Source organism: Anser brachyrhynchus (assembly GCF_964034855.1).
Source record: "Anser brachyrhynchus genome assembly, chromosome: 2".
NCBI classification, from domain to species: Eukaryota; Metazoa; Chordata; class Aves; order Anseriformes; family Anatidae; genus Anser; species Anser brachyrhynchus.
Genome location: NC_137695.1, coordinates 88,353,352 through 88,378,599, shown reverse-complemented (window position 1 = coordinate 88,378,599; position 25,248 = coordinate 88,353,352). Strand labels below are relative to the sequence as shown.

Below are 25,248 nucleotides of genomic sequence, written 5' to 3'. Positions count from 1 at the left end.
AATTGAGAATTCTGGCCATGCACATTCACTTCTGGGTTTTAGGGCCTGAGGGAGCAAAAGGCTGAGAGCAGAGACAGAGCCTCTTTTGTCAGCTCCTTTTGTGGATTCCATAATTGGTTCCTGGCATGGATAAAAGAATTACTTTCCAACCTACTGTACCATAAGCAAAGGTGGGGTGTAATGGAGGACAAAGACCTAAACGAAGAGAAGACAGAGGAAAGAATGAGAAAGGACCATTATGGCTGGCAAATATTTTTATAAGAGTATTGTGATTAAAAGATGAAAGTGAAGTTGCTAAAAATATATTGTAGCCTCTCATAAACAGTGGTAGGGGAATATCTACTTACTTGTTAGAGCAAACAACCAACCTATTTTTACTTCACACATATAATAAAAATTATTATTGATACCTGATTTTAAAAACATACAGGTTAGCAGTTTTTTGTTTTCTCTGTTTCTTTCTTTCCCCTGTTTCTTAACTTGACGAGGTTAAAAAAGGGATTTTTTTTTTCACTTTGTAAAAACATGAAAATCAATGAAGAACCATTCCCAACATTTTTTTCTCAACTAAGTGAAAAAACTGCAGCCATCTCTATAAGGTGTTTCTGTATGTGAAACAGTACAGACTTGATATAAGAATTCAAGAATTCTTATTCTATGAGAATTATAAAGAACTATATAAGAAATGCAGGGAAATAAATAAATAAATAAATTACTAACAAAACTTCAGAGTTCAAGATAAGAATTTTCTGTACTTGACTTATGCTCATAAGAGAAAGGAACATTTGGGAAGCTATGTAGACTTTTATACTTGGCCTCTATGGAGAAAGCCTAACAGTGGCCTGCTGAGGTCTATAGAAGGGCCAGCCTGAATCAATTTCTGGTATTACTGGGAGTAGAACTAAATATTTTGGGACAATTGCAAGAATACATTAGTATTTTAGTTATATTCTGAAAAACTTTTTGTGTACTTGCAGTCCCTCAGATATGTTAAATCAATGGTCAGGAATGACATGATTCTCTTTTACCAGGTAAAACTTATCCTGCTTTCTCCCCAAAGAGAGGAAAGATTTCTTTTTATTCCAAAAGTAATTTTATTACAATTAAACACAATGCAAATGGACATTTTATTGATAATTTATGATTTAAAAATACACTTTTTTACTTTTAAAATATTTTTCTGCTTTCCTTCAGAAGGTGAGAACATGGTCCTCATTAACTGACCAGTCCGTTAAAGAAACTTAGAGGTTTAAGTATCCAAGTTTTCCAAATGAAAACATTTGGTCAAAAGAAAAAAAAAAAAGTGTGCATATACTGTAATTTGCTTGTTTGCTCCACTCCCTTGTGGACATGCCCAGCTTCCTTTGTACCTGGCAGCTTTCCTGGTCTGTATTCATCAAGCTAATCGATGTGATTCAGATGTTCCTCAAATAAAATCATTTGTCTTCAGTCTACTCCTACAAAGGACACAGATTGTACTAAAAAGGCTTTTCTGCACTTGCAGGGTACACAAAATACATGTCACTGTTCATAATACAAGGCTTTGGCAATGCATTGATTGAATTTTTCTACACAAAAAATCTTTGCACAAGGCAACTCCTTGCGGTTTTTCCATGTGGTTAAATGAGTGCCTGGGAGAAAATTAGCAGACTGAAAGCACTGGAGACAGAAGTCTTTAAACTTACTTGCCATGATGTGAAGAGTAATAACAAACCACCATCTCAATTCTTTGCTTTTGTGATAGGGGCCACTAAGGTGAGAGGACAATTGTGAGCAGTCAGGAGAGTGAAGATACTGTTTGAGTATTACAGTACAAAGTGTACTGTACAAACTGGTACAGTAGCCAGTCATGCCTGCTTAAAAGTTTTCCAAACACTGTCTTTAGGTGGTCTTTTTAGGAGAAAAATAATAATTGGTTATTTACCAGAGGAGGTGCTTTCTTTTTTTCTGACATTCTTTTTTTATTTAAGGATGAGAAAGGGAAAGAAATAGATGGAGGAGAAAACCTCAAAAGCTTCACCTTCTTGCTTTTTTTCCAAGACCAAATTGGATGTTAGGATTAGGGGACTTTTCCTTTTCTACTTTGTCTTCTTCTTCTCCCTCAGACCCCATCAAGTAATTCCTAAAGTATTTCTTTTGGACTGCTGCTTCAATGACTCAGTTCTCTAGTATATAAAAAACACCACAGACAGTTGAAGCTTAGCTATAGTTTGTAGCATCTTTCCTTCAGTATATGGAAAGATGGATAGTAGATAGATGCCCTTTCTCTGCTAGATAAAAAGATGTATGAGTCTCCTTGCTCTGTCCTTCTACCTCTCAATGAAACTTTTGGAACTGAACTTTAGCACTGTTATCCTTCCTGACTAATTCAGGAGAAACTGGCCAACAGTTTAGAAGTTACTGGAGGGTTTCATCATAAACCTACAGCAGCGTGAATTTTCTCAACCTAATTTCTGTAGGAACTGAGGCTAAAAAGAAAGAAAAAAATCAAAGACATTTCCAAATTTCATATTAAAAAATGACCTTTTATGCTGATCCTGTTCAGAATTAGGCCCATTAACTCAGGTGAAGAATTCCCCACATTGGCATGTCTGTTTTGAGGATATGGTCATAGTAAACCTTCAAATTCTAGAAATGGCCCTGCTTCAGGAAAGCACTTAAGCATGCTTAAGCGGGTACCCCATTATACAGCATATACATTATTATTGAACGAACTGTGTAAATGAAAGCCTTAAAATGTTTCACATGAATAAAAATGCAGACAAATTTTCCCTGTGGGGATTCCTCCCATGCAGGAGATATCTGCAGCTTTGCATTTTAATCAGTGAGTGGCCCGATCCGGCTCCCACTGGAGTCAGTGGCAAAACCCACCTGATAAAACGGAAGCGGGATCTGTTGCTAACAGAGCAAAATATGAAAGGGGAAAGTTTGTTCCAAGTGGGTGCTCAGATGAAGACCCATTTCCGAAGAGCTTTTCTTGCATAGTGTACTCTTCACAGTAGTGCCAGAGATGGCACTGCCATTAGCTTTTTACTATCCACACGTGAGTACAAAGCACAACATCCAGTTACCACTCTTGCATGTTTGCATTTCTTCCTCCTGGTGTTTCAAGTTAATAGTGAAAGAAAGCCCCAGGGCAAAGCATGATTGATGAGATAATTGACTTCAGAAGACGGCGTTGAAAGAACAGGCCAAATTCAGCTCTGACTTAAGTATTGCTTTCTCTGCTTAAGTCTGAAATGACCTGATCCAGTCCATGTGCTGTCAAAGGGTAATAGCACAACAGCAGGGCTCTTCAGTGAGCACCATGTTCTCTCCACCTGTCCTGTATTCCCTCCTTACTAGGCTCTCATTGAGACCTTCAGTGTGCACAGCTGAACAAGATAACCTCGTGGCTAGAGCCTGAGTTGGAGTTCATGCTACCCAGCACTTGATTCCTGCCCCACTCAGTGATTTCTTGGGTATGTCTGTGTTACTGGAAAAGAGGTCTGTCCCTTGTTTTCCTTCTATGTAAGCAATGGCCCTTTCTGCAGCATGTTTGTGGCTCTTTGCTGACAGCAGAGCCCCAGGGTACCTGGCAGGGTGTTTCATGGTGAGTGTGCTTGGTGTACACTGCCCTGGCCTCGCTGCCCTTGGTTTGTGCATTGCCCAGCAGGGGAGTCTGGTCAGGGTGACTATGAAATGTCCTCTGACAAGGCACAATGCCCCTGTGGACGGTCTTGTATGAGATCTTCAGGGAGACACTTACCACACTCTGGTCCTTAGTTTTGTTAGCTGCAAGAGTAATTCTTTCTCATCGACTGTGGATATGCAGAGTAAAATGTGCAATAACTAAGCTTAGAAATGAAGTGTGCTTTTCTACGTTAAAATATTCCTACAAACATAATTGCCAAAGTAAGCCATCAGCCGAAGTATATAGAGTAGCCTGTTGGAGTTTGAACTTTGGAGAGGAAAGCAGCTATTCCACTGATCAGGTGGTCCAAGAGGGAAGGAGTCAGGAAGCGTACATCAAAAGAGGTCAGCGTAGAGCTTTGTGGCACAGACATGTATGAAAATGTTTTCATATCTAAATCCAGAGCTAGCTGCCGAAAAACTTCTGTGAAGGTATTTATGTTATTGGTGGTTTGGCTGAAGCATGTTTTAGCCAATTAAATTGAGTTATTTTGTGCCGTCCTAATTGTAAGTTAGACAGGTGGTTTGTGCATGAAGCATTTAATTTTCTCAGGGCTCCGTCTGACATGAGTTGATGCTATAGATACTATTCTGTACAAAGATAGAAGGTGATGTAAGGGAACGTGACGGATGCATTGATGGAGGAACTGAAGGGAAACATCACAGTTCTGAACAGGCTGAGGTGCTGTGAGGACATGTAAGAAAAAAAAATCACCGAAAGTGAAGAAATCCTGTCTTGTCAACCAGCACTCCAGTCTGGAGTTTACTCTTAGCTGTTGGCATTAAGCAAAACCACTGTTTGTTGCCATTACTGGTTAATAAATCTGTATTGTTAGGAAGATAATACAAGTATTTTCTTCTCATTTGTGCAGAAGTTGTCAACAGAAGTACTTTGTCAAGGCAAGTGTACTTTGTCCTCATAAACAGAAAGCAGCTGTTCAAATTTTTTTACTTATATGTGTGTGATTCCTGATGCTTCGGTAATAGATAATCACAGATTGACCTGATTCTCCTCCACAATTCTCAACTTATAAATTAGTTTTAATCAGAAGTAAATATGTAATTGTGAGTGGAAAGATATCTCTGTAATACAAAATGAGTTCTTAAATCCTGCAAGTGAGTGTGTATGTGCGTTTAGGGCTTTTTTTGTCTGTGCTGGGCTTTCTGGCAGCTAGTCTTTGGGGAAGGAAAATATAATTACAATGCAAAAGTGTTTTATGGTTCTTTTCTCTGGATTATGCTAGAAATCTGAGACTGTAGTAGACATTTTCTGAAATTGTTAACAATAAAGACAAGCAGCAAGAAAGAGAATGAATTGAGTAGAACAGAATGCACAGGGGAAAAGATGGAGAAGTTTTAAGAAGAAATGTTGAGCAAATGGCCTTTTTCTGTGGTCTTAAAAATCACCTAATAAAACATTGTTTTACTGCGTAGGTGCACTAATCATTTCTGGTTTTAATCATTATACCGCATACACTTTTCAAGCAATTTTATAGAGTCTGTTCTCAAAGGTGGCTCATGAAAATCACCTTCACAGTCCATTTGTTTAGATTCTGCAGTGTACTTGAATTGAAGCCGACCACCTCTGTAAAGGATGCAGATTGCCAAAATGCATCACTTAGCAAAATGTGGAGAGTGGTTTATTTCTCCACCAGGCTTACTCTATTAGGCAGTTTCTGTTGTTAGATGTAGATTCTCCCTTCCCACAAAGGCCACCAAAGAGCCCCATTATTGATAATGGCATGTTACTAGTATTACGCATGATGATTTATAAAGTGGAAGTCTGAAGCCATCTAATATATATTCTTAAATATATTTCCATTTTTATCTGGCTGCTTAAACCTATGTTGTCTGCTTGTTCATAGTCCTTTGAACTGCACAGATTAGGCACATTGCATCTCTGCTCACACCTAAGCAAAGGAGCAAGCAGAGCCACGAAGGCACCCTGTATGTAATTCTAGCTTGCTCTTAACTCAGATACTGAACACCAGGAAGTGTTACAAAAGTCTCCCCATCATATTTTATTATGTATAAGTTTAAATGGAAAATTCACGCCACTATCTCATTTTTTTTAATCTATCCTTCTCCAAGCCAAGTGGCAATGTTCTTCAGTTAGTCAAAAGAAAGACCTGTCTACTTGCACACTTGATCCTGTTCTTTTTGCTCTTTGTGTTGCTTTTGAAGGAAATTGGGAGCCATTATAAGCCTCATCCCCTTGAAGAAGGATGGCTAGTTACTGGCTGTGGTGCATAGTCATCAGAGTCTTCAAACAAGGCTTTAATAACAGCAAGGAACTAGCAAAGAATGAGGTTGAAGAGAGTGCCAAAAAAGAGAGGATAAAAATCAGTTTAGTAATGGCAGCAGCATTCTAGGTCAAAGCAGCTTTGCAGAGGTCAGGGAGGATTTTGCAGTCATGGAAGAAAGGATTGTGGGAAAGAAATAGTGATAATAAAATCCTATATGTTAATTTTCCCCTGTTTGAAAATCTGCTTTGCATAATTTCAGATTTTTTTTTCTTTATTTTCTTGTTTGGGAGGTGGTAAAAATAAAGGGCTGAAATGGGAGAGCAGCCATTTACATGGGGTGGCAGTTTCCTCTGAGCCTTCAAAGAGACAGTAGGCACACTTAATGTAGCACTGAGAGAGAGACTTCACAAAAAAAAATCAACATAAATTTGAAAGGGAAATGAAACATTGGTGCACAAATCCTCGTGGTCACTTGTACATGGAAAAAACAATGGAGGAACCGGAATACCCTTCAGTTCCTACTCCTTGGCTTGATCCTATCCTGTATTGCATTTGGTGTAGGGAACACTGACAAAAAAGCTTTTGCAGAAGTTACAAAATTACCTTTTTGTTCAGGAATCAACAAACAGCAGACAAGGAGAAGTGAGAAATGCTTAACTGGCTCAGATTGGTAAGGCAGGTTGAATCGGTCCACCTTGCATTTATTTTTCAACCATGGGAAAGCAGAGTAGATCTGGGTAGCTAAGGTAAGCGTGGTCAGCTTAGGATTGACGATGGAGATGTTGTAGATTCATGGTGTGTATCTAATAATACTCCATATATACCTTTTTGTTGATGTGTGTAGTGAGACGTCCTTTGTGAGGCTTCATTTTTCTTATTGACTAGTGTGCAAAGGAATAGATTTATTTCTGTTTGCATACGTTTTGCTTCAAGAAGGACTGCATTTAAAGAACCTGTTGGCAAAGAAAACATGTGGGGCATAAGGCAAGGAAGGAGACCGAAAATATCTCATTATGTGAGAACTGGGAGTCACATGCATGACTGTGTGAGTCAGCAACGTGCCCTCATGGTGATGAAGCACTAACCACATACTGGATTGCACTAACAAGAGCATAGCCATCAGATCAAGGGAAATGATTATTCCTGTCTACTTGGCTGCCATGAAGCCACATCTGTGTTCATTGTCCAAAAGTGGGTTCAGTTCTGAATTCTCTCAAACAAGATACTGACAAACTGGAGCAGAAGCAACTGAGTCTGGTAGGTCTCTAAGATGGCTGGCTGGATCACGTGTACATGAATGTGCTGAGGCACAACAGGGCTTTTTCAGCCTGCAAAAGGGAAGGGTCAAGAGGATTTGAATGTTATCATAGGAGTAAATCTGTAGGAAGAGGAAGACCAAGCCAGACTCAGAGATCACTGCAAAAGGATAAGAGGCAACAGTTACAAGTTGCAGTAAGAAAAAAAAATAATAATTTGTTATAAGAAAAAGTTCTTTATGGGGAGAAGCATTAAACATTACCCAGGGAACAATTTATGATTTTTCAGAGAGTCTATGGAGTCTCTGGGCTTGGGGATTTGAAAAACTCAGCTTCTCAATATCCTGAGCAACCTCATCTAAGCTGGAAGACAGCTTTGCTTTGAGGAGGATGACTTCCAGAGGTTCTTTCCAAATGAAATTTTTTCTGTGATTCTATGAGCTAAAAGACCAGATCCAACACTAAGCTGCTCTGCATCCTCATTTTGGAGGAGAGCTAGAGCTGCAAAGCATCCTCACCACAGCCTTTCTTGGACACGCATTCAGTTTTTGCAAGGCATTTACAACATTGAGAGAGGAGTGCTTCAGAGCTTGATCTGTTCCCCCACTTCCCCCATGATGTTGTTAATATATAACAGTTGTCATTTGTTTTCTCTTTTTTTCTTTCAATTAAAAACAAAATGGAAGTAGGCATGTAGACTCAAGTATGCTAAGAAATACATTGAACCAGAATGATCTAAACTGTCATAAATACAGAGAAGGCAGCCCATTCTGTCTTGTATTTTAACTCCTACTTAAACCTACAAGTTTTTCGTTGATGAGCAAAACGAGTAAAATGTAACCAGAACACATTCCACCTGTGTGAAAACTCTTTACACTACTCCTGTGTTGCTCATTTTTATAATCTCTGTTAATCGTTGCCATAATATATGCTTTCTTTTTCCACCAGGCTTCTTCCGAGTGTATGAAAAAATGCACACTGTTTTTTTTTAATACTGGTCTTTTGTGATGGTCCAACTTTTTACTGCCAGTGCAAATAATTAGAGCAATGTTTCTTTCTCTTACTAGAAGTTTTAAGTACTGTCAGTAAAATAATTATGTTGTAATTTGGGGACCATTTTATGAATTAATATTCTTTAACATCATGAAGTTTGTAATGTTTTTTACAATTTTATTGTAATAGGCCATTTGAACTACAGCAAAGCAATTTTAATCCATGAAAAGAAAGTTTTTGGCAGTGGAACAAGTGATGAAAGAAATTGGAAAATAATTGCCAACCTCCTAGAGAGCAAGAACTCAGAAGAATTATAGGAACTCTGCATCTGTAAAATGAGTACAAAGTTCCAGTTAGTCACCATGTTAGGGTTATATCAGCTGCTACGTCTTAAAAAATGCCTTTGGATGTACTGTTTCTACCATTAATGAATGTGACAATAAACAAGCAGCAGTGCTGTAAAAGCAGGAGGTCACAGCACTTAGCAAACAGGCTTTGGCAAGTAAAGAATTAGCTCTGCGCCCATTGGACTTAGAGGGAGGGACAGTTTGGGCTTTAGTGACATGGACTCAGTTCTGATTTTGTCCATCTGGGTAGGGCACGCGTCCTTTGAACGCTGAAGTCTGATTTCAGTCTCATGTGAAGTCAATGGTGGTAATTTTCATAGCAGTAATCAAAGTGAGAATTTCACCCATGGTAGTCTTCACACATTGAATTCAGCCTTCGTATCTGAAAGTGTTGATTGGCATTTAAACCAGGTGAGGTTTATCTGTCTCCCCATCACTGGCATTCCGTATGAGTAATGTGTACATATATGCAATATCAAGCTGCATGAGTGCAGATACGGCTCTCCTAAACTCCGAGCTCGGTGTTTTCCTAATTACTTACAGCCTATTGAGATTAAAGCGACAAGATCTCTTTTGTGTTAAACAAGAAGCTCGCATTCTTTACTGATGAGCTACTCTCCTCTTTCCTTCCTGATGATCAGTGGCAGCATTCCTGCAGCAACCCCCCCAAGAAAGCCTTTGTCGGTTGTGGCTGACCTAATTGTGTGGCCTGCCGGTGCTGTGCCGGAGCTGTGGTGCTGTGGTGCTCCTCTGGGCACTGCAGCTTCTGCAGCCCGCTGCTAGGGGGGTGCAGGGCACCGAGGGGCCCTCCAACTTCACGTACGGATGAGATGTCACACGAGTTTTAGCAGGACTTGGAGACTGCAGGCCATGTTCTGCATCCTTCAAAATACCGCACCCCACCTCAAGCCGGTGCAGTGGGTTACGTGGTACTGAAAGAAGAGCTTGGCATTGTTATGCCTTTAAAAATGCAGGTAGTCTTCTGAGTTACAGTACTGTTTCAGTAACACATTGTCCGTGGCAATCGTTACTTGTGTGCCCAGTCCTGGAGTATTTGCTCAATATTCTGTGTCTTAGCCTGGATGTTTTCTGTCTGCATAAGGTCTTGAAGATCAGGGCACAAATTGAAGTCATCTTAGTGTCGTGACAGAGAAGAGTGAAACAAATGGTGGGATTTGTCTTTGACCAACAAATTACCTCAGTTGGCTGCCATCACTCTGGTCACCCAATGCTGTGTGCGGTGGTGTTCCACACATGCGCTCGCTCTGAGACAAAAAATCACAAAAATTGCAGAATCGCATCTGCTACGACGCGTTACCCAGCTCGCTGTGTAAAACTGGAAAGTTGTAAAAGCTACTTTCTGACTTCCAGAGTCGAGACCACTCAGTAAGCTGGGGAAGGCTTTTTTCATGCTGTGTGTTTAGCCAGCAAGTTGCTTTGTCCTCGCGCAGCCCGGCCATCTTCAGTTTGCACTGGTGGAGACTTGATCAAACGTGTAGAAGGAAGAGTGGGTTCTCACTTCATCCGTCCAAGGATCGCTCCACTTAAAAACAGCTGAAACAAGGTTGTTAACACGACACACAACTTCAGCAGTCAGGTTTTAAGTGTGTGCCTTCGTGTTCAGACGAGTAGTAGTGGCAATCAAAACGTTTTACCTCAGCCAGCAGCTCTGCTGACATGTGTTAGCTGTATTAAGAATTAATGGATCCGCTCAGTGAAAATAAAAGATGAGGGAACTGCTTTGACAAACCGATAGGCTTGAAGAGAGGGAGGCATTTTGGTTTTGTGTGAGCACAGGGAATGTAATCATCGAATAGAAAGATGTCTTTCTGTATTCCCGTGTTTCAGGTTGAAGTTGTTGAACAAGGAGGTGCTTTCAGTGGACTGGATGACTCAGCTGCTGAGATCCAGGCATATCAGATAGGGATCGAGTCACACATGGACCCTGATAATAAGAGAATTGTTTTTTATTCTGACAGTATGTGGGAAGAAGGGGCTGGAGGGTGGAGATCCTGCGGCAGAGCAGGTTGCTGGATAAAACCAGTGAGAGACTGGGGTATAGTTACTATCTATATTCCTGAGCAGAAGGATGCAGGAAATAGTTGCAGGCAGGCAAAGAAAGGACCATAAATGAGAGACACAGCTCAGGAGGAAAAGCCTGTCTGTCACCTTGGTGTCAGGAACTGGAAGAAGGTTCTGTGTTATAAATCGTGCCAGCTACAGGGTGGAGCTCGTTTATGCCACCCTGGCGACAATAGATGTGGCCGGTATTACATAGAGGTCTCTTTGCATCAAAATATACTGCATTGTGCATTACTTCAAAACTTCCCATCTGCTTCCACTGTTTAACTTCCACTTGTGGCTTCTTTGCTATACCATGCCTTACTTTGTTCTGTTTTCAACCTGTTGTAACTTTTACTAGTGCTTGTTGTCTGATTGAAAGTCAAGCAGGCCGTACACTCTTACCTGTTCATTTGCTGTCTATTTTTGTTTGTGCTTATTGCTTGGCATTTAATGTCAAATTATTCTCATTTCTCCTTGATACTGGTGTTTTCCTAACTGTTATTCTGTCTTGGAGCATACTGTAATCTGTCAGGGACGCATACTTTTTTTTCTGTAACAGATATTTTTACATGGAACAATCTCTTGGATTAAATCTGGAACGTAGAGCTAATGTTAGAGAAAATAAGGTCAAAGAAATCAAGTAACATTACTTCCAAAGTCACGATAGAGTCTTTGGATCATCTCCTATCATTAATATTGATGCTTGACAGCACTTATGACTTTAATCATGATTTGTAACTCTGTGAATTTTATTGCTTCTGCTGTCAGAAATCAATTTCAGTACTTAATGGCATCTTGTAACCTCAGTCAAGGAGAATATTGGTTTGATTTTTATTTTAGTTTTACTCAAGGCTTCACTGCTAAGCTACGTACGCCCTTACAAAATTATTTCTATAATACATTTTCTTTAACAAAGTTGTTTTTAGTTCCCTGACCTAAAGAGAATACTTTTATTTATAATGCAGAATTATTTCTATTTATTATTTTCATTGACCTGTAGCTCATATGTAGTTCAAAAACTTGTAGATTATGACCTTATAAACGGTGAAGTGTATGTTTAATCTTAATCATACTTGTATACGTGGGACTTCTCATATAATTAACATCCACCACAACTGTCTGCAGGATCAGACCATAACCAATTGGTTAACCTTCCTTTTGCTTACTGAGGTTGAAGAAGAGAATGGAGCACACTTATAATTCCTAATTAAATATTCATATTAGTCTTTATTGATTCTTTTTGATCAAAAGAAGTGTATTTAGGCATGATGCTGTCTTCAGTCACTCTGAAATTATTGACCTTATTGGGAATTCCCCTTTAAAGGCATAATTGCAGGATGGAATCCAGAGTTGTAGAATTCCTAAGGGTAATAACAAAATTGTATTTTTCACACATACAAAAAAAAAAAAAGGTAGATCATAGGAACCAAACTAAACCAGAGCATAAAATGCTATATCTAATCATCTCTCATCACTTGCAGTGATGTTACAGTTAAACATACAGAGGGCATATCTCTTGATCTCCTATATAAACAACTGAAAGTTGGAAAAGGTTCTGCTTTAAGTTGAGTCTACCTTTCTGTAACACTTACTAGGTTTTGTATACTTTGCAAAGAGGTGATAGTTATTCTCCCACTTAACACATAGGAAATTGACGGGTGGTAAAATAAAGTGACCCACAGAGTGGGCCAGCAATAGACGTAATTTACCAATTCAGTTTCCTAACTAGGAAGTGCTACCCGTTTTTACTTCTGTATAGACTTCTTACAGGAATTATTTATTTTATTTTATTTTTTTAAATACAGTATCAGTTAAATTTATCTTCATGCTTCGTTGGAAGGAGCTGAGACTTTGCATTTCTCTAATTCCTCAAGAAGCTGTCCCTGGAGAGTTGTTTCTCCAGAAAAGTAAGGAAGATGATAAGAACATAAAACCCAAACTCCACAGGACATGCATGGCAAAACACCCTTCTAGAAGTAAAGAAGGATGAAATTTGTGTCACCTTGCAAATCATCTCTATCATGTATACAAATATTGAGCACCATTCTACTATTTCTAATGGATTTCATGTATTATTTTTCTAGTTATAAAGCAATAGGTCTGTGCTTGATTTGTTTGCTAATGACTTTCAGCTAACTTTCCTTGCTGTATTTCATTTAGAGAGCCTGCTGCCTGCACATGATAATGTTTATGCAGTGGATGACACGGTTCTGGAGCTATCTGAGGTAGAAGAAACAGCATCAGAAAGCAGCTGTTTTGCATCAGAGGACACCACCGAAGACTCAGGTGTTGTGAGCTCCCCATCTGACATTGTGTCTTTGGATTCACAAAATGACAGCATGAAGTCAAGAGACATCAAGCTGGTCAATGGCTATGTGGACTCAGCTGAGGCAGACGCAATGTGTGGCACAGAGACATGCCCTGTAAAGAACGCCTGCTGCAGTAACATGGGATATGACAGTGCTCCACAGAGGTAAAGATTCATTTGCAGTTGGCTTTTAGAAAATATCTTGCATGTCCTCCTTGTAGGGAATCATTTAAGAAAACCAACTTCTTCTTTCTTCTGCTCTTTCATAAACCGCTGCCAATGCCAAGTGACTCCTCCCAGTGAAAAAAGTCTCTGCCAAATCCCCTCCAGTAACATACTTGTAGCAACAGGCAAAGGTCACTTTTCTGTTTGAACTTGTAGTTACATTTCTTGCTAAAGACTGCTGCCCTCCAGAGATAATTTCTCCAAGAAGTTTGAAATAATTTTGTTTCAGTTTGGTTTATTTTGTGGTTCTGATACGAAGCACTTAAAATGATACTTTGTATTGATCTAGAAAAATGACATGCAGGTCATATAATGAAAAATGTGTAAAATGGAAAAATTCAAGTCATTGAAAACCAGGTAGAAAAGGATTGTGTTCAGTGAAATTTGGGGGGCTTATTTGTGGGTGTGTGCATGCATATGTATGTTCACCTAATGCTAACCTCCATTGATGTTGTACCTTGTTTTCTGTGGTTTTTTTTGTTGTTGTTTTTTTTTTTTCCCAGCATATTTCCTTTTTTTTTTTTTTAACAAATATTTTACTGAAGTTTTTGCAAGAAAATACGAGAACCTGGAATTTAACTAGAAACTGCCCTCAAGCAGAAGTGACTCTGACACTGTTTGTTTGCCAAAACTCACATAGTTGGTGGCAGGGCTGCGGAAGGAACCCAAAATTTATAGGACTTTGCAAATACAAACTGGCCAAATAGGAAGCTGTGCCTCCAGCAAGGAGGGTGGCCTGGTAATACTGACAGGGATCCGCTCTGTGTGATGCTGCAGAGTCATGGGACAGGGGCCAGAAATTCCTCTGAATTCTCAGTTGACACGAAGTCTGCGCTTTCTGGTCTCTCTCCATTCAGCTGCTAATCTGTAGCCCCTTCATAAGAACATGTATCATGACCTAGTTATTTCCTTCCACACATTTCTGAGGGAGAACTTCATCCTGGATCGTGCAGTGGACGATAAATTAGGGATAAATTAGGGATAAATTAGGCCAAAGTCAGTATTTAACCTATTGGAATGATCTCAGGGCTTTTCTTTTCCCATCAATATCAAGGGGAACGAGGTCAAGTTTCATTTAAATACTTCTTCAATAATACATTATTCTCAGGATTTGTCCTTCTACAGTTTCTTAGGTCCTGATTCAGTCTCTGTTTGGAGGGTTAGATAGGCTAATATAGTAGCTACAGTGGATGTTCCAGACACAGTCTGAAAAAGCAACCTATTAATTTCAGTAGTAAAATAATTAAGCAGTCCCAACTACCCTCAAAATCCAGGGTCTAAACTGGTTAGAAAAACGCACATGCACATTTAGGGGGAAAAAAAGAAAAAGAAAAGATTACCATAATATTGAACAAAGACATCAAAGCACGGCACTGTAAGAACAATTGTAATCAGTGAAAAGTACTTCAGACTTTTTCTGGTGTTTTGTAGTAAAATGAAAGATTGAGCAGAAGTAGTTAATTGACACACTAGCTCTTGAAAGTCAATGTTTTTCTACATCTTCCACTTCAGAAAAAGGCAGATTTTCTTTACATTGCACTGAGATTTGCCTTTGCAACACAAACACACAAAATTGTTAATATTTGGAAAGAGTATTTAGAGAAGAGACAACGGGAAGAGAGAAGAGTACTTAGAGAAGAGACAAAATTCATTCTCAAAATGCAAAAGTGGACCAGGTTGCCCAGAGAGGTCAAAGAATCTCTATGCCTAGAGGTTTTCAAACTTCAGCTAGACAAAGCCTCGGACAGCCTCATCTAACTTTGAAACTAGCCCTGCTTGCAGTAGGAGGTTGGACTAGGCTTCCAACCTAAACTTTTGTGATTCTAGCATTCTAAATAATCTGTATTTAACTAATATGTCCATAATTAAAAAGGAGAGGTTTTAGGCTGGAAGAGAATGTTTTGTTGTTCAGGGAGTGGAGCTATTTTTCATGAATCGTGTTTTTTTGGGGGGCTCTGGGACAGAAAAAATATTTCAGATCACCTTTAGGAGAGAGCAGAAGTCTAACATTTGTGATTGATTTTAGTCATATGGCAGCAGTCACTTAGGCTGCCACAGCAGAGATACTGGTAGTGAAATCTTTTTAACTTTTGTGCTCTGAATGTGCCAGCAGTGTTTGAAGGTAAATCCAGCTCTACCCCTAACGTGTTTGTAAACAAACCAGCTTTGAAAACTGTGCTTTTCTAAATCCTTTTGAGGTCAACTTGCTAAGTGTTTAAAAGCCACTTCGTAAGTGTGGAGGGAAAGAAAAAAATAGTGTTGTTTTTTTTGTGTGTGTGTTTTAAGCTATTCATATTAAACTCTTGTTTAGGCGGGATTTAAATCAATTCTGAGTACAATTTGGAGTACAGAAAATTTGGAGAAATCAATTTCAACTTCTGCTGTCAGAGCAGCCACCACCCCAATAACAAAATCTGTTGGGAGCTCTGAGATTATACGTAGTTCTTGTGATGAATGGGCTACTTTCAGGACCAACAAGCCTTCTAAATTCACATACAAGTCAAAGTGCAGTTTGTATGAATAATCGATACCAAGCTATACAGAGTTTTAAATGTGTTTCAAAAGCTACAGAACTTCAAGGAAGATTTTACATGGAGTTTCTTAATTCCTTTGTATTCTTCCATGTGCCTAGATCTAACTCAATTCTAAAAAGAGGATAAGAACAAAGAAATTTGGAGAGCATGTCACTACTGTAGAGAAAGAGTAGCTAGCAATAGTGGAGTCCTTGAGTCTGAGCTCCACTGAAGCCAGAAATTGCAGTTAGTGACTAATGTGGCCCAGACTTGGGGGAAAAAAAGTTAATAAGAAAAATGAAAATATTTAGCTAATCACTTTAAACTGTAAAGCTGACTAAAACTTGGTCTTTTCACCCTGTGAAATAACTATAGTGTTGTATACTAAAATCATTTTGTACTGTATGGGTAATGAAAACTACCCTTAAAGTGGAAGCAAATTATATTTAGAGTGTGAAGAGGCTATAAAGAAAGACCAAGTGGTGTTTGGCATGCGCACCGTAACAAACTGCAGTGAAAAGCACGATCAAGACCATAGTTGTTAGAGATAGGTTTTCTCCAGAGGCTTAGCCTGTGCTCCAGGAGATCATCAAGATCATCAAGATTTTGCCACGTAACTTACTTTGGTTAATTGTACATGTATTTTTAAATGCATTTTTCTTAAAGCTTCTGTATTTGTTCACTGGCTGGTGTGGGTAGTCTCAGAGCAGCTGAAATACGTGATGGCTTTAGAATATCACAGCAGGGTCTGCACCTCATCTGCTACTGAAGTCGAGGAAAGTTGTGAGTGTTTAAGGGTACAGGCTTCAATATGCAATAGGTTTGTCTTTGTGTAGCAGCATAATAGTATGACCGAGGAAGAAATGGCTCATACCACAGGGTTTGGACAAACAGAAATGACAGTTGCAACAGAGTTCAAATCTTGTTCAGTTCCCAGAGAACAGAGACAGAAATTTCTAAAAGAAGGTCCCCATAGTGCAGGGGTTTGCAACCTGTTTTTTTTTCCTCCATGGTCTTTTTTTTCCAGCACATGGGAGCCACTCGCACCTGTACTCTTCTTTGTTTTGTTTTGGGATTCTTGTTCAAGCGATCTTAATCCAAATACACCTAAGAGTTAGCATGTAGAGTATCAAATCACTCACTCTACCTGCCTCTAACCTGTTAAACCATCTTTGTCTCTCTGCCTCTGATATTCCTGTCAGCCACTTACTGTTTTTACGGTAAAATTCTTCACACAGTTATCATATCTCATGATATGTTCATACAGTGCCTGAGAGCAGAATCCTGATCTCAGCTGGAGGTGCCACGAGCTAACCCCATATAAATAATTGACTACATGCAGCGCTGGGCTGTGAATGTTTTAATATTAACTGCTGACTCCCAACACTGTACAACATAGTTCTCTTTCTTCATATCCTTCCTTACAGTTGATTTGTGTTATGTATCTGTTCACCAAATTTTAATATATAGTGTTAAATGAGTAACAAGAAAACCACAGAGAAGCTGAAATGTTGCTTATGTAGCAGTAAGCACATCTCATGATCTCACAGTGTTGCAACCCTGTCCTCCCATACCCCCTCCTTTCCCATCCCTTGTATGGTGTCATCACGCAAGCTCCTTGGGGCAGGGATCAGTCAGTTTTATATGCCTATAAAGCATCATGCACACCTACCGTCTGGAGCTTTATAAATAATTACACATTAAAAATTATTTTAAAATAAAGTTATTAGGGATGCTAAGTCACATGCTCAAAGTTAGGTAACATTAATATTAAGGCTGTCTGGTTAACCTTAGTTTCCCCCCTTTAACCTTAATTTCCCCCTCTTCTGTGCAGTATGATAAAGCCGCTAGTTAAATGATCATACTCTTTTGTTTTCTTTCTAAGTTTCAGACTCGATTAATGGAGCAGTTATACAACCATTTGCTCTCAGTTTGAATTCTCTTCTGGAGACAGGACTATTTAATTTCCTCTTGCTTTTTCTATCTTACTCATCATACTAGTATCCATGTACCATGCAGACTTTAATTAATTTCTCTTCACAGTACTCATGTGAGATGAAGAGGTGGCATTATAAGGAGAGGTGATGCAGAGTCAAGGCAGACCAGTGACCAGGTAGACCATAAGGACCCATTTTTTCAGAGGGCTGAGCATTCAAACAGAATTTCATGTATTAGGGTGCACCTCTGCATTTCCTCCAAACTCTGTTCTTCAAAGACATTTAACCATTTTGCCAGAAAGAAAATAATAGAATAATCATGGGAATGTTATAAATCGTTGTATTTGGACTGCCACCTAGCAAAGATATATTATTACTCAAAGATATGAGCAACTGAAATGAGGGTTTTGTAAGGGCTCTTAAGAGTAAGTCATTCCACCAGCCTCAATAAGGTGTAAAAACACTTTAAAGTACAAAATATTTTTTAAAGTTTAAAAAGGTTTTAAATTTATGATTTTTTTAAGTGTTTTAAAATCTAAAGGGAACTAGCCAGTTTTAAAGCTAAATAAATGCATAATGATAGACGGTGACTTGTCAGGGACAAAAAGATACCTTCCAGAGGTCTAAAAAAGGGATTTTCCCCTCCCTTGAGTTCCTGTGTCAGTAGCCATGAAGGAGGATTATTTTTTCACGTACAGCTAATTGAGGGCACGGGGTGGGGGTGGGGGAACCAACCGGAGATCAGTTCATGCTCTGGATCTGGATAGGGAGAATCCTATTTCCTCCCTTTCTCTTGGGAGAATTTGTTACCTTTGGCTCTGGTTGTGGTAGCTGGAGCTACGGGGAGGAGAAGGAAAAGAGTCCGCTTTGTTACCAACCTGAGAAATACTCGGCTGTTTGCTACAAAACTCTTTGGGTTTTGATGAGTTAGATTTAAAAAAATGCTTGAAAGGATAGGGGTGGGTGAACTTGTTCTGCTTAATTTTCAGCCCATTCAAATTCAAATGTTACAAGGTTTTGTATTCCACTTGGGAAGGACAGGGGGGAAGAGAACTTGGTAGCTGGAGAGAATTTAATGATGAAGGAGGTCAGAGGAAGAAAAAGTATAATCGTGAGTGGCAGAAGGCAATCAGGAAGGAGAATAGCACTGCGTATATAATATATATACATTTGTGTGCACAAACATGTCCTATATAATTACATGTCACTTGTAGCAATCTTAGAGAAATATGGGAAAGTTTTATTCTCTCATTCCTCTGTAAGATAGGCTTTGTTTTAGCTGGGTGGGCATGTGTTTAACTTTTTTGAAAACAGAATAAATGTACTTTTAGGGGGAGGAAGGAAGAGAAAGGGTTAAAGTGACAAGGAGAACTTCCGGGATGAAAAATTACTTAATTAAGACCCAGATGTCTGACAGATTTGCAAGCCTCTGCTTCTTACATAGTTTTGCTAATTTCCTTCCTTATCTCTGGCTTTCCCTTTCCCCTTGTTCCAGAAAACTCTTTGGATTTGGATATTCTCATGCACTTTTCTGCTGGCAGATGTTCATGGAGGGAAGGTACTAATGATATTACAGTTAAGTAATAGATACTCACAGTCATTATACAGCAAGAATCCAGATTAGCCTTTCTGTTAAACTCATCGGCTTGTAAAATGCTGTGTACTTTGGAGCTGTATAATACACTGCATGTTAGGAAGCAGCTTGGGTTGCTAAAGATGCAGTGCTGGCTTCCAGCAGAGAAAGGCTTTGGTCTGTGCTCTCTCTCATATTTTTCCTTGTAAACCAAGAGATGTTATTTAACTTCGCCGCACCATCTTTTAACCTGCAGTGTTATTGCGCACAGGTTAAGTTGCTGTATTGAGATTTAAGTCGAGCTAGTCCACTTTCCTGACTATTTCTGGCAATCCTATCTGCCTGCGGGCTTTCCCGTTGAGAAGCTGTTGCCAGAGGATGGTGCAAGGAGGGGGAGCGGGGGCATGCTTCCAGCTGTACAGCAACTGCAAGCTGCTGCTTCTGCAGCCTAGGGGAGGACCCTGAAGCATATGAGACATATGTCTGGGGCTCTAGAAGCTTAAATCATCCCACTATGTAACAAGCTCAGAGATTTCTAGCATTAAGGATCTCAAAACCACAAAATGATACTATAAATAAGCAAAAGCTTTTTCATTTGCTTTCTGTTAAGGTTTTTGACCAGTAGCCATGGGGAAGGACTGTAAAAGAACTGTAAACCTAGCTGCTGATGAAAAATTACTTCATTTTCCTCCTTCTCTATATTTGCAAGTTCTTATTTTAACCAGGTGTTATGTCTGAGGGCACTACTGGACCTGTGTATTCTAGGATGTGAAAACAGATTAATTAAATTTCTGATTATTTTTATTCAGCACAAATATAATTGCAGCCTAAAGACCATTGTAAGTATGATGCAGTCCCACAGAGCTAGAAACCGAACACAAACTGAAAACCTGGAACAGAAATGATACTTGCAACTTGTTCTCAAAAAGCATGTGCAGCTATTTTTTAACCGCTTGTTGAAGAACACAAAAAGCAAGGTTATGTGGCATTCAACAGAATATGGACATGTACTTTTTCCTTTCCCTAGTTCCTGCCACTTTCAGAAATCTTGTATGAAAGACAACTGATGACTTTGTTACCTAGCCAGTCTTGAGTGGGATGTACTTTCCAGTATTTTAACAGTCTACAGTATGGCATTTTAACAGGCTTTGGTCATACAAAGCTAGAACTATTAAACATTATGTTCAGGTTCACAGGAGGTAGCAAAGAACCTCCTTGGTCAAGTCATAGCTTCAAAGAGCAGAGAGCCCACTACTTATGCTAACTGCTCTTCTGCAGCCGTTCACAGCTTCTCAATAGGAAAGCCAGCAGGCAGATAAGATTGCCAGAAACAGTCAGGAAAGTGGACTAGCTCGACTTAAATCTCAATACAGCAACTTAACCTGTGTGCAATAACACTGCAGGTTAAAAGATGGTGCGGCGAAGTTAAATAACATCTCTTGGTTTACAAGGAAAAATATGAGAGAGCAAGGACTTCCTCAAAAGGAAATAGAAAAAAAAATCATATAGCCTAAGAAATATAAATAATGGAAAAATGGACCCTAAGATTTTGTAAACTCGGCTACTCTGGAAAATAGTTACCTCCAGTTTTTAAGAGTACTTTGCTGCATCAATCACAAAAACAAATACATAAGCACTTTGAGATACCTCGATGTCATTTCTGACCTGGTTGAACACAAAGTCATTTTCAAAAAGGATATACTTTCAGCCCTACTTTCTACAACATGAAATCACTCACCATCAGTCTTTTCTTTAACACCAGTTATGATAAACCCCAGGTAGAAGCATTCATCTTCTGAGCATTTATGTAAGAGGAGACTATTGTTGATCCATTTTGAAGAGGATGAATCTGGATACATTCAGCAGGGTTAAACTAAATCCCCAGTACCCCACTGAGAAAACTATCAGAGGAGGGAAAGGAGCCAAAATGCTCCAAAGGCCAGACCGGAGTAACCATAATACCAGCCTTCCACATCCCTGTTAGCTGCTTAAGACACATGTGAGGGGCTGAATGCTCTCGTGTCCACTGAACTGCCAGCCTCACAGAAGCCACTCCTTCCCTGTGTGTGCTCCTGCACTGTGGGCCTTTCTGGATTTGCCTCTGATTTACAAGGGCTCTGTCTTCCCTGACCAGCTGGTAACAAATTTATAGGAGCCATGTTCTGAAGTCTTGATATTGCAAGGGTGGTACAAAATGAGTGACGCTTTGGGGAAGCATTCAATGAACTAGAGAAACGTGTACTGGTCTTCCACCTCCAGCAGGGGCGTGAGTCTCCCATCAGTTCCTTCTTGTCTGCCAGCCCCATGCAGATGTCTTGCATGTCCTACAGTGTTTCAGATGGCACTGAGTGTCCCAGCTGGACAACAACTGAATCTCTTCCTCAATTCCTTCTCTGCAGTTTACATAGCTCCATGTTATATTTTCTCAGTTATACTGGGAGTCATGGTCTCTACCTGTAGTACCATACGGGAGGCTTTCCAGAACTCCTGAGAAGTGCCCAAAGAGACTTCAGTCAGTTGTGTCATTTGCAAACCCCCAAATAAAGCTGCTCTCAGTAGAACAAAATAGCAGCTTCTCTCATTGCAAATATGTTGTCTTTTAATGCATTTCCAGCAAGGCTTATCACAGATTTTCCTCTCTTTTTAGAATGTAAACTTTCTCGTAAATGTCTGTCTCCCGTGGCACTAATTTGACAAAATGCTGCCGTAAGTTTCATTTTGTCTCCAACTGCATGAATGACTGCTGAGGAGTAATTGTGTATTGTAGCCTGAGCTCAGTGGAGCACTAAAGGTTGTAGTTTAGTACTCACTTTGCTCAGTTCTGTGCTCCTGCACAAATCTCAGCTAATCTACATAAGCAATAAGTGAGCAGGCTTCCAGGAACCGTGCAAGTTTGCCTTTTCGAGCTTGTGCTAAACGCTCACCAGTGGTGTATTTTTAGCGCCTCACGTTTTACCAGAAAAGCAGCAAAAAGGTTATCAAGTTCTTCCCTACGTCAAAAAAAAAGTATGTGTGAGAAAATGCCACTGGTAATGTTTATCCAGAATGTAAAACGTAGGAATAAGTCCTATGTTTTTCTTGGATACTGGCCAAAACTGAGCTGTCAACAAAAGAAAAGTGTATAGCGTTAGAAGGGAAGAAGTCTTTGAAAAAAATAAAAATCAGAGGCCCTCTTGTTTTCCTTTCCAAATGCTGTTGTGTGCAAGAGTCTTTTCAAGCATATTTATAAACCATGTGAGCTACTGGAAACTACCAGACTTTCACCTCCTGAAACACGTATCACATTTTAAATTCCCAATGCTAAGAATTTCAAGAAGGGCTCTGTGATTAATATATACCTTTTGGCTTGCTTTTTAGGTGAGTTTGGAGATGAAATGTACAATAGCTCTTTTAGGAATTTGGAAATGCACAAGAAAAGAACTGCTTCTTCTGAAGCTCTCTCTGTAAAAGAATAAGAATCCTTTCATTTTGACTGCATTGTTCTCTTTCCTTCAGAAAAATTCTCTGAATTGGATATTATTATCCCAGTTGTCTAGATAAGGAGATTGAAGCAGAGATTGAGAGGTAAATTACGTATAGTCTCTGCATAAGTGCACAGAGGATAATAAAAGAAACCTTTGCTGACTGTTGTGCCCATCAAGGAGAAGATGATTTTGCTATAAGGAGTCTTTGAAAGATTCTCCCTGATTGATGTGAGAAAAGAGCAGGTCAGTCCAATGAACCCAAACCATCTATTTGCAACATTAGAATCCCCGTTCTATCCCTAAATATGTTTTCCTAGATAAATCACCCATAAAATCCTCAATCCAATTGTTTTCATTATTTCCTGGAGAAAGCCTAATACCTATAACCTTAGTAATACAGATTTTGCCTCTGTTGAAGAACAGTCAGGCAAGAGACAGAAAGATATGATCAAGTACCAAAAGGTGGTGAGCTGGCACAGCCTTCATGAAATTAGGTCTAATTCTGTGATAGATGGGGGTTTACACATGTATCTTCCAAGATTTTTCTCAAGCACTGTAGCCTGAAGCACCTTCTTCACAGTCGCTTAGAGAAAGGGTCTCAGTGTATGTCAGTAGTTTGCTTCCAGCTGCACACAACTATCCCACAAGACCATCTTTTTAAAGAAGAAAGCAATATTTACCTTCCATGCTGCATATTGTTTAGCTGATGCACAGTTTGGATCATTTTCCCATCACAAATGGTTTCTTTGAGTTTGCAATTAATTGGTTTTAAAATGCACTCAGAAGAGCAAGTATTTTTTATTAATTTTATAAAACTTTTCACGGCAAAATCAATATGACATTCAGGTGGTTCATACCTTCTGCCACCTTAAAGAGAGTTTTGTTTCCCAGACTTTGACCTCAATCTGAATGCTGCAGTAAGCTTAAATCTTTTTATCAGTTTTCTCAGATGAATGATCTCATTGATCTCTGCACGTGTGTGTGTTCAGGGTACAGTAGGACTGCTTCCTTTCAGCACCCATTGCTTCTGTTGGTGACTTTGGCTGAATTGTGCCCCCTTTCTCTTAATCCATCGTGGGGAAAACAGAGTTTGCCGTGATCTTGCACTATGAGCCTGAGCATCATCTGTTCATATCAGCTTCTGGGGATATTCAGGGCCTGTCAAAGCTCAGGTCAATGACAGATGCTGGAAGAAATGATATTCTATGGCAGCACTGCGTCTCTTCCTCTGTATTTAAACAGTGAATACAGATTTCTGTCTCAGATTCTAATTTAGGAAACCATTTAGGCATATATGTAGCTTTGCCACCTTGATTTCATCCCAGTGTAGGGAAAGGAATCAGACTCCAGGACTGCTACCGAAGATGCAAAGAAAGGAGAGGTAAATGAAATGAAAGAAAAATGAAATAAAGTGAAATACCTGATACTTGAACATGTGCTTTCAATTAGTCCTGTTAAGAGCAAGAGAAAACTAAAGCAATAAAATAGCAAAAAAGGAAGCTACACTGTTAGAGATCATTTAAATCAATGTCAGGTACCATCCATGAATATTTATTCGGTAAATTCTTCTAAAGGGTAGTAGAAAAGTAGCATTTTTTCATGTGATGTTCAGCAAACTACCAAAAAAAAAAAAGTCATGTTTTTTTTATCTATGATATTAAGGGCTTGATATTGAAAAGGGCAAAGTTGCTTCACCTGACCAGAGTATGTTAGGTGTGGTTGGAAGGGAAAACTATTTTGTCAATAAACTAATCACATGGGCAGAACTTAGAGGCAGTGTCACAGATGACAATGTTTTAACTTCAGGTGAGAAACAGGTAGCTAGAAAAAATGAATCGTCCAACATAACATCCTGGTTTCAATTATTTAGATAGGAAAGCTCTGCTGGTCAAGATTTTTCTTCCTAAGAAACAGAAGGTCTGTTGTGTAACAGGTTGTCGTGTGTATTTTTTTATTTTAGTTATTTTTTTGTTAGGACTCTTCTTAGTTTCATCTTCATTTTCTTTTTTCTTCAATAAGCCAAGACAACACTTGGCACTCATTCTGATTTTAGACTTGTTTTAGATCATTGTACAACTTCATCAAAAACCATATAGTTATTTCTTGGCAAAATCAGGCCACTCGATATGTTTCACTAGAAACAGCTCTCAAGGGATTAGTTTCTCTTTACTCCTCTCCTCCCTCCCCCCAGGATGCAGAGTGATTGTCTAACAGTATTTAGCTGTATTTATTTTGCATTGCCATGCAATTTTTATTTAATTAAGGTGCAGATTTATTGGCATAGAGTGTGCACAGGATGGCTAGCGGTCTGCTTCAAAATTACGTGGATATGCAAAAACTTTGCCTTGGCATATGTTACTTTTCTGCGGTCCAGCTGAATTGCATGCTTCACAGTGAGGCCAGACCGTTTCTTTGTGACAGGGTGTATTAATCCTAATCTTTTGATCACCAGCACACGGAATACGTTCAGGCATCACTGAGATCCCTCCTAGATGCACGTGTCGGCGTGGTTTGTGTCTCTAAGGCTGCATATTTTTCATAGTTTGGGGAATGGATTTCAGATCCCCAGTGGAGCCAAAGGGGCTGAAATGAGAGCATATTTCAGAGCAACAGTGCAAAGCAAAAAAGCAGGACACACAATGTTTTTTTT

The 25,248-nt window shown here is 39.3% G+C and overlaps 1 protein-coding gene and 1 long non-coding RNA gene across 12 annotated transcripts in view; one reads left to right on the top strand and one right to left on the bottom strand.

Moving 5' to 3' along the window:
- COBL (cordon-bleu WH2 repeat protein) overlaps positions 1–25,248 on the top strand; it is a 154,141-nt gene that overhangs the window by 115,985 nt on the left and 12,908 nt on the right. For all 11 annotated transcript variants that reach the window (XM_080580392.1, XM_080580394.1, XM_080580393.1 and 8 more), the window contains one exon: positions 12,739–13,051. In XM_080580392.1, coding sequence (XP_080436518.1) covers positions 12,739–13,051 — 313 coding nt within the window. The remainder of the gene's footprint in view (positions 1–12,738; positions 13,052–25,248) is intronic.
- On the bottom strand, positions 11,527–25,243 carry LOC308189852. Its single transcript, XR_013946650.1, has 2 exons — positions 20,873–25,243; positions 11,527–11,939 (listed from the first exon to the last, which is right to left on the bottom strand). It is a non-coding gene; the product is annotated as an uncharacterized lncRNA (long non-coding RNA).